The sequence below is a fragment of the Nothobranchius furzeri genome, chromosome 6 (genome assembly GCF_043380555.1).
Source record: "Nothobranchius furzeri strain GRZ-AD chromosome 6, NfurGRZ-RIMD1, whole genome shotgun sequence".
In the NCBI taxonomy this organism is placed as follows: Eukaryota; Metazoa; Chordata; class Actinopteri; order Cyprinodontiformes; family Nothobranchiidae; genus Nothobranchius; species Nothobranchius furzeri.
The window spans coordinates 28,261,371-28,271,136 of record NC_091746.1 but is presented as its reverse complement, the minus strand read 5'-3'; the positions used below and the strand labels follow the sequence as shown (position 1 = coordinate 28,271,136).

Sequence of the window (9,766 nt, the reverse complement as noted above, 5' to 3'; positions counted from 1 at the left end):
GTAATCAGGGCTAAATAAACAACAGTGGAATCATCCAAGACTCAATTAGGCCTATGGGGAGAGTTGTGTGAGGAGGTGCAATGCACTGCTTCTCCATAATCAGCTGAAACTAATACTTGATGAAAGAGTGTGATATCTCTACCTGTCTCGGTGACTAATTGTCTGTAATTAGTACAAGGCAGGGGTAATTGTGAAGGTTGATATTATTATAAGATCTTTCATTGGGTGCAATATTCAAATTTCCTATTGTGTGGGCTTTAAACAAACTCCTCCGGAATAACTTTAATTGCTGTTTTAATGGGCACTCACTTGGGAATATTACACGATCCCATAAGACGTATTGCGATTGTTTGAGGAATAAGACCGCTAATCACTTCTGAAATAGAAGATTCTGCAGAAGTTGTCAGGTGTTAATCATGCATCACAGCGCCCCAAAAAAGAGAAATGACTCCCCACGTCTGTGGCCAAGAGAGACGTCGAGAAATGAAACAGAAGAGATGTCCTAGTGAAACTCCTCTCTAGTTAATGAAGTGACGAAGTAAGCTTGGAAATTCCCCGAATCAAATTACACGTCAGGGTGAAATGGACACACACACACACACACACACGCCGTACACACCACTGCTGTCGTTTAACAAATGGGCTTAATGCAATCACGCATCATTAATGAAATCATGTGAATTAATGCTCTAGATCCTTCCTTTTATGAATATGCCTCCGGTGTCCAATGCACCAGGAAGTCAATGGAAATTATTCAGCTGTTGCTCTGTGGAACAAAGTCTGTGTGTCAGCACATGCCTGGGAGGAAATGGGAAAGTAATAGGACAATGAGGGATGATGCACTTACTTCTTGATATTGCAGAGCAGCGAGGGTATAGGTGTACTTTTTATATGTTAATTCTTCAACTTCTGTAACAATTTACATGTAAATGAGGCAATTACTGTTTAAATTACCAGTTTTTGTAATCCCACAAAGACATTTTTTCCCTGTTTATATGCTATGAATTATTATCTAACAGAGCCTGATGTAAAAATCGGCTGTAGGTCTTTTTCTTTAAGGTTTCGGGATGATGCTATCATCAAAGCCCACCCATGCCCTGGCCTGCATGCCCAACCTTGCTTCCACTGGACCTCCCTTTGATTTCTCTTCTGGCGCGTGGTGAGTCATGTGATGGCACTGTGGAGAAAGACCAACACGTCTCAGGTTCATCAGCAAAGCTTGAAAAGAGATGGTCCGCCTCAATAAAATGAGTCTGGTAACATGGTTTGGGCTTCCATTGGATCCATCCTGGTTGCATCATTCTGCAGGTTTTCCTGGCACGACCCACAAAGAAGAGACCCCAGGCTAGGCCCAGAAGCTGTTGGAGGGCATGGGAGCAAGGAGAAGCTACAGAGTCAGCAGTAAGAGGGATGCCAGGGTTTCCCTCTTGGATCTGTTACCATGGATGGATCTGACTGGGAGTCTGATCTAAATGAACAAATCTATCATTTTGTTATCCAACAGCATCAAATGGAGGCGGACGAATGTTTCACACCTAATGCCCGTCTCCCTGCTTCCACTTTTATCGCTGAAGTCAACGCCTATCATTCATGAACATAAACCTCTAGCCAACCCACACAGCTCAAACACATTGTCAAGGGATCAAAGGGGGTCGAATGAAGGCAACTGGACGTCTTTGGTGTCGTCAAGGTGTTTCACTTCTCATTTGAGTAGCTTTTTCAACTCTTAGTGGAATATGAGTCAAGCATATAAACTGTAGCTGTCTGTACAGTTGTAGCTCTTGGTTTAACGAGCTGAAACTGCCTATGAATACCCCTTCTTCCTACCTCCTGATGAGTTGTTAGCCTCTATTATGTGGGAGTCATTTTATTGATCAAATGCAAGAGGGTGTGACCTAAAGATGTAAGTCACCCCCTCTTGTAGGTCGCCACACCTAACTTCACCCCATTGCATATATAGGGTATGTGGCGACGGTGGCACAGGAGTTAAGTGCTCGCCCCATAATCGTAAGGTTGCAGGTTCGAGCCCCGCTCAGTCTGTCACTGTCGTTGTGTCCTTGGGCAAGACACTTAACCCACGTTGCCTGCTGGTTGTTGTCAGAGGGACCGGTGGCGCCAGTGCTCAGCTGCCTTGCCTCTGTCAGTGCACCCCAGGCCAGCTGTGGCTACATTGTAGCTCATTCCCACCAGTGTGTGAATGTGTGTGTGAATGGGTGAATGACTGATTGTGTTGTAAAGAGCATTGAGGGGTTCCAGGACTCTAGAAGGCACTATATCAAATACAGGCCATTTATATGTTTATGTTTATGTATTTAGCAGACACTTTTGTCCAAGTGATAATCGGCATATTGCCCTTGAGGCTAACAACAACAATAACAACAACAACTTGACATCAGTCATGGAGAGTAGGGAACAAGGAGTGGACAGTAGAGGGGGGACGGGTGCAGGGAGGGTGCTAGTTTAGAAGATGCTCTCTGAAGAGCAGGGTCTTCAGGAGTTTCTTGAAAATTGAAAAGGAAGCCCCTGTTCTGGTAGTGCTTGGTAGGTCATTCCACATTTGTGGAACGATGCATGAGAAGAGTCTGGATTGTCCTGAGCATGGTGTAGGCACTGCTAGCCGACCATCCTGTGATGACGGGAGCGGCCGGGCCGAGACGTAAGCCTTTGCAAGAGGATTCAGGTAGATGGGAGCCGTACCATCTCGGACTTTGTATGCTAGTGTTAGCAATTTGAATTTGATGCCTGTGCTGCTAGTGGTAGCCAGTGGAGCTCAATGAACAGAGGGGTGACGTGTGCTCTTTTTGGCTGATTGAAGACCAGACGCACCACTGTGTTCTGGACCATTTGAAGAGGTCTCACAGTACAGCCTGGAAGACCAGTTAGAAGGACGTTGCAGTAATCGAGGCAGGAGATGACAGTAGATTGAACCAGGAGCTGGGTGGCATGTTGTGCTAGGTATGTTCTGATCTTTCGTATGTTATACAGCGCAAAGCGGCATCAACGAGCAACAGAGGCAACATGATCTTTAAGGGTCAGGTGTTCATCAATCACAACACCCAGATTTCGAACGGCCTTTGAAGGAGCCAGATATAGGAAGTCATTTTGGATTGAGATATTGTGCTGTATGGATGGTTTTGCTGGGATGACAAGTAGGTCAGTTTTAGAGAGGATGAGTTGGAGATGGTGGAATTTCATCCATTTTGATATGTCAGAGAGACAGTTTGATATTCGTGCAGACAGTGTGGTCGTCCGGTGGAAATGACAGATAGAGCTGGGTGTCGTCTGCATAGCAGTGGTAGGAGAAGCCATGTGATCGAATGATCTCACCCAGTGAGGTGGTGTATATGGCAAAGAGAAGAGGTCCTAGTACAGAGCCCTGGGGGACTCCTGTGGCAAGATGGTGCACGGTAGAAGATTGTTCAAGCCAAGATACACTGAATGATCGTCCTGTGAGGTACGATTCAAACCAGGCGTGTGCTTTCTCTGTGATGCCCATGCTAGAGAGTGTGGACAAAAGGAAGCCATGGTTGACAGTGTCAAATGCAGCCGATAAGTCGAGCAGGATAAGCACTGAGGATTTGGCAGTCGCTCTAGCTTCTTTTAAGGATTCAGTCACTGCTAACAGAGCAGTTTCAGTGGAGTGGCCCTTTTTGAACCCAGATTGGTAAGGGTCAAGCAGACAGTTTTGTGAGAGGTATTCTGTGATCTGCTTGAAAGCCACCCTTTCAATGATTTTGGACAGAAAAGGGAGGAGAGAGATAGGTCGGTAGTTTTCCACATGATTTGGAGGAAGAGATGTTTTTTTAAGCAGCGGTTTAACCTGAGCATGCTTGAGAGAGGTGGGAAACGTACCGGATGTCAGTGATGTGTTGATCACATGTGTGACTGCTGCGGCTACTGTGGGAGCAATAGCTTGGAGCAGCTTATTCGGAATGGGGTCGAGTGGGCATGTAGTAGGGCGGCTGCACGTGAGGATCTTGGATGCACAGTTCTCAGTGAGAGGGGATAAAGAGGAAAATGAAGCAGTAGGGCCTGAGATGGTTGGGCTAGAAGGAGTTATATATATATATATATATATATATATATATATATATATATATATATATATATATATATATATATATATATATATATATATATATATAAAATAATTACTTACTTACTTGTCAAAGAGAAAGGTCCCTGGTGCATCATTCTAGGTACATCCTCAAACTCTCGCGCACGCTCTGTGATTGACATGTGTATGTAGGCGGATGCCTAACGGTATTGGCTGATGCTGAATGGTGGTCAATTGAAATTGCATGGGACTTTACGGGACGGGTTTCACAAATAAAAGATTTATTAACTGCATTAACTCACAGCATACTTTTTAACCCTTTACACCCTAGGCCTTTTTTCTTTGGGCCCTGGCGCCTCCCAATTGGGGGCCTTCGGAGTTTCATGTCCCAATTATTTCAATTGTTTTATTTTATTCCAGGAGTCTTCAACTAAATTCGTTCAAGGTTTTTTTATTTATTTATTTTTTTCCCAGCAGACACCACTGAAGGTCAGATGCTCTTCTAAAATAAAGTTCAAACATCATTGTATCTTAATTTATTACAATTTAAAATGGCCTCGTTTCCCATCTGGTGTGTTTGATTGTGGGTTTAGTTGTGTTTGGAGAATGTGTATTTAGCAGATGCTTTTGTCCAAAGCGACTTACAAGTGATAATCGGCATGTTGCCCTTGAGGCTAACAACAACAATAACAGGAGGGAGCTCGTGGAGACTTCACCGTAGAAGGAGTGCAGCATCCTCAGCTTGTTGAAGGTATTTTGACCTGCAGCATACACTGAAAATGGCATCTGCTGAAGACATCCAGGTCAAGGAGCTGGACAAGCGGGCTTCCGGCCAGGCTTTTGAGGTGATCCTGGGTGCTCCTGCTCCTGATGGTAAAGGAGAGTTCCCCCTGTCGCCCCCCAAAAAGAAGGATGTCTCTCTGGAGGAAATTCAGAGGAAGCTTGATGCTGCAGAGGAGAGGCGCAAGAATCACGAAGCTGAGGTTCTGAAGCACTTAGCTGAGAAGCGGGAGCTTGAAAAGGAAGTGCTACAGAAAGCTACGGAGAACCACAACTTCAGCAAGATGGCGGAGGAGAAGCTCCAGCTGAAGATGGAAGCCAACAAAGAGAACCGCACGGCGCTTATGGCAGCTATGAATGGGAAGTTCAAAGAAAAGGACAAGAAGTTGGAAGAGGTGAGAAAGAACAAGGAGACCAAAGATCCCTCAGAAGGAACCTCGGAAGACTGAAGGGAAGGGGAACGGGGGTTGTAAAGGGCTTTTTATGTATCCAAAGATTGATTGATTTTTTGTTCAACCAGTATTGTTTTTCACTGCCCACCTTTTGAAATAAAAGTTCCACTTTGTCAAAAAAAAAACAACAAAACAAAAAACCAATTACAACAAGGTGTTAGGTGTTTGGGCAACACATTCTCACACCCTAAGCGTCGGAAACCAACGCTTGGTCAGCCACCCTCCACGTCAGACCCCAGGCGCCAAAAGTGCCCTTTTTCGTTACTCATGTGCGAAAAGGGGTTTTCCCCTTTTGTAACTGCAGATCTCAATGCAGCGTAAAACTGACGTGATGGGATATCCGCTGATGCGGCACCGAACCAGCTCGTTTAACCGCACCTAAACCTTAACGTTTCACTATTTATAACCTTCCCCTCTGCCTCATCCTAACCTTAACCCTCTTGCTACCTAAAACGTTACTCTCACTGTGATCAAGCGTCTGTTTCCCACGTATTCTGACTCTGACAGTCAGAGTCTGACTGTCAATTTTCGTATTTGCCGCCCAAGGGGAACGTTAGAACATACCATCTGGCGAGGGGGAGGTTACACATACCCTCTACTTTTAACCTCCACCGTGGTAGTTGAAACCTCCCCCTCGCGTTGGCTCGGTCCAAACTCGACCAATCACGAGGCGGCTCCCGCTGTTCACTTCATAGAGCCGGCTTTTAGAGCGATCGACACATCGCTAACGTGTTCGCTAGCAAGATGGTTAAGGTTAGGATAGGGGTGAGGGGAAGGTTAAATAAGAGGATAAGGTGAAGGTGAGGTACAATGAGCTTGTTTGGTGCCCTGGCTGCGGACATCCCATCGCTTCAGTTTTACGCTGCATTGGGATCTGCAGTCAAATAAGGGGAAAACCCCTTTTCGCACAAAAGTAACGAAAAAGGGCACTTTTGGCGTCAGGGGTCTGACGTGGAGGGTGGCTGACCAAGCGTTTGTTTTTGACGCGCTGGGAGTGAGAATGTGTTGGTTTGGGACATGAAACTATAGAGGCCCCCTATTGGGGGGTGTTAGGGTTAAACAGGTTAAACACAATGCATGAAACTAGCTTGTATTTGTCTTCGTATATCAGCCTAGATTGATGCCTTCGGACCCTTAACTAACCATAACTGATCTTTTTGTTCGACACCAATCAGACCGCAATTAGTTTAATGATGTAGCTGAGGATATTTGATCAAAACCATATTAAAAAAAAACTCTACATTTATTTTTGAAGACTTTGTACATTACCAAGCTGCCTGCTTACAGGGTTAATCAATGCTGTATTGATCCAGATATAATGAAATAATCACTGAAGCTCTCTCTGAGTCACACTCACCATCCATGTGCATCAGAACGCAGTAAAAGCACAGAAGCAATTTTCTAAAAGCCCATGAAAGTGTTCAGCAAACTATAGACGATGTGGAATGGCCTTCAACCCCATCCCGTTTTTAGCACTTCCTTGATCTTGTGATTGAGTGTAAATGCACCGAGAGAGCAGTCGATGTGGGGTTGACACCTCACAGAGGCAGCGGGGATAACTGTGAGTGTGATGATGATAAAAAATAAAATAAAAATGTCAGCAGCTAATCTGATACACGGCAATATGACTTGCAATCAACTCACCTACGACCTCTAACGGGTGGCGTTACCGTGCTCTTTGTTAGCTAAATGTCAATGCCCCGTCTGGCTCCTATCGCTCGCCGTTCGATGCCCCCGGGCAGCACTCGGTGATACTGCAGAGGTCCGGGGGTTCAGACACCATCCACCAGTTTCAAGTCCACCACAGAGCACTGTAAGCCTGCAGGGACAAGGTGAAGGTGAGGACGAGCAGCTTCGCTTTCTTATGTGATTTTTGCTTGTCGGGTTCGGAACACGTTTCTGGTGAGCTGCAGAAACAGCCAGCAGCAAACTTTAGATTACAAATTTGTGTTTGATTTAGCAAAAAAATTCACGAGAGTACAATTCAGTAAATGAGTTATAAATAATTAGGAATCCTGTCTAAAATACAAGTTTGACTTCTCTGAACCTGTGCAGCTTCGGAGTTTTAATGGCCGATGAAGGTTTGAATCACATTTCTTCAAGAATAAAATGAATATATGCGTGTGTTGCATAACACGGCTGGTTCTTTTCAAACATAAAATCTATCAGTACCACTTTCCTGTGTTTTAATGAAATTGCAAGCCTACTAAAATGTGTAATGGTGATTGTTGGGTGAGTGGCTCTTCACTCGGCTAAACAGCAGGAGCCTACGTTTCAGGCGTTGGAGGAAGATTGGAAGTGGGTGCTAGATGAGTGATTTGCCCACATCAACAACATCCAAATACGATGAAAGTCAAGCTGGATTATGTGTAATAACGTGACCATCCGATTGTCAACACTAACCATTGATTTAACTTTTAATTCCGTCTCACCTTATAAAAACAACAGATAAACCAAAATTTTACATTTATGAAATGATGAATATTTAGGTACTCTTCATGCATAATTTTTATTATTTACTTCAGAGCCTTTTAAGCCAAAACCAATCCCCAAAGCATCACACTTTACTGTCTACTTGCATGAATTTATTAAAAGAAAGGATTTAACTTAAGATAAAAGCATGCAGGTCTGACGTGGCCGACTCAGAGGGTGGGCTGGCTGAGTTTATGGGTTATGAGGCTGGTGATTAATCAGAATCTAAAGACTTAATACCATTACAGGTCCAATTTAATCCAGTTAGCATAACCCTGATGTTTCTGCTGTCCTCAAGGGCACGACTGGCAGGTAAAAGCAAACTGAAATTGTATATATTTTTTTAAAACTAGGTGAACTATACTCGATGTTTCTGTATTCATCAGGGATGTGAATTGGTGAAATTATGGTGATACGATACGTATCATGATACGATATATCACGATATACTGCGATACATTCGGTCAGACATTAGTGATTATTATTATTATCTTTAGACTGAATTTATTAATTCAATTCAAGTTTATTTATAAAGCGCCAATTCACGACAAGTCGTCTCAAGGCACTTCACACAGTAAACATTCCTTTATTTATGTATTTATTTATTTATTTTTCAGTAAACATTCTAATTCAGGTCAGTTCATTAAGCCAATTAGAAAAAAAGTTTCCTATATAAGGAACCCATCAGGTTGCATCAAGTCACTGACTAGTGTCAGTGACTTTACAGCTACTGTATCCTCATACTAAGCAAGCATTTAGCGACAGTGGAGAGGAAAACTCCCTTTTAACAAGAAGAAACCTCCAGAGGATCCTGGCTCAGTATAAGCAGCCATCCTCCACGACTCACTGGGGATCGAGAAGACAGAGCACGCGCACACGCGCGCACACACACACACACACACACGCACACACACACACACACGCGCACACACACACGCGCACACACACAATAGGAAAGTTCAATAAACTGTCCAAACTGATACATAACATGTTTAACATGAGATATATGAACCTTTCAATAGAGGGATTTACATTTCAGTCGTGGAAACAATTGCACACTGCTGCCAACTAGTGGTCGGCGTCTGAATTGCACCAAAAGAAGAAAATACATAAATGTTTGCATGTAAATTCTTCCAAAAGTCCGATACACGGCTTTTGAATATCAATATAACATCGCAGGAAAAAAATCACGATATTTGCGATATCAATATTTTCTTACTTCTATCCATTAATAGGTGTATTTCTACTTTTTATGAACCACTTTTTGTATAAAGGACACAGCATTCTTCTTAATCTAGGAAACAAACCTGCAGCCTTTGTGCTGCTGAGTTGTGATGGTCTGCCGTCAACCTCAAAACGTTCAGATCTCTAGTTAATTATCACAGAAAACGGAGAACATTGTTGTTATTATTTATTCACCCATGACAGCTTTTTAAAACTTTTTATCACATGACAATTTTCCTTTTGTGAACATGACATCCAGCTTACCTGGTGGTATGGTTGAGCCTGAGGAGGACTTGGTGGGCAGCTATAAAGGACTGACAGTTTTACACCAGAGGCTGCAGTCGTCAAGGCCTTATGTCACCTGTGGTTTATAATGTTTTCTATTTGTCTCGTTTTTTCCTGTATCACGGTTTGTTCGGATGGGTCTACCACTTACCAAACATGGTGGAGTGGCTGAGCACGCTGGTCCCTGAATACGTCAAAAAATGGGGACAAAACTGGGAAGATGCATAATCTACTAAAATCAAATTAACTTCTCAGTGGTCTAGTGGTTGTGTCTGCCCTGGGACTGGGAGATCAGGGTTAGGGTTAATGCTTGCATAGATCTTTTTATTATTATTATTATTAATTTATTTATAATAATAAAATTAGTATTAAAGAGCAAGTCACCCCCAAATCAACGTTTTTTTGCTGATAAATTAAATAAACGAATGTTTAATTGTGCAGCAGACATGTGTAGTCAATAATTTGGCACTTCAGTGAATCTTAGTTAAAATTTAAA

General features: G+C 43.2%; 1 protein-coding gene across 1 annotated transcript; it reads left to right on the top strand.

Moving 5' to 3' along the window:
- Nucleotides 1–4,573: 4,573 nt before the first annotated feature.
- Nucleotides 4,574–5,346, top strand: LOC107394612 (stathmin-like). The gene has a single exon (XM_054743506.2). The coding sequence runs from the start codon at nucleotides 4,837–4,839 to the stop codon at nucleotides 5,284–5,286; it is 450 nt and encodes a 149-aa protein (XP_054599481.1). The 5' UTR covers nucleotides 4,574–4,836; the 3' UTR covers nucleotides 5,287–5,346.
- The last annotated feature ends 4,420 nt before the right edge of the window (nucleotides 5,347–9,766 follow it).

What these genes read in the sequence shown, in the direction of transcription:
- LOC107394612 (XM_054743506.2), top strand. Translation starts at nt 4,837, where the DNA reads ATGGCATCTGCTGAAGACATCCAGGTCAAGGAGCTGGACAAGCGGGCT.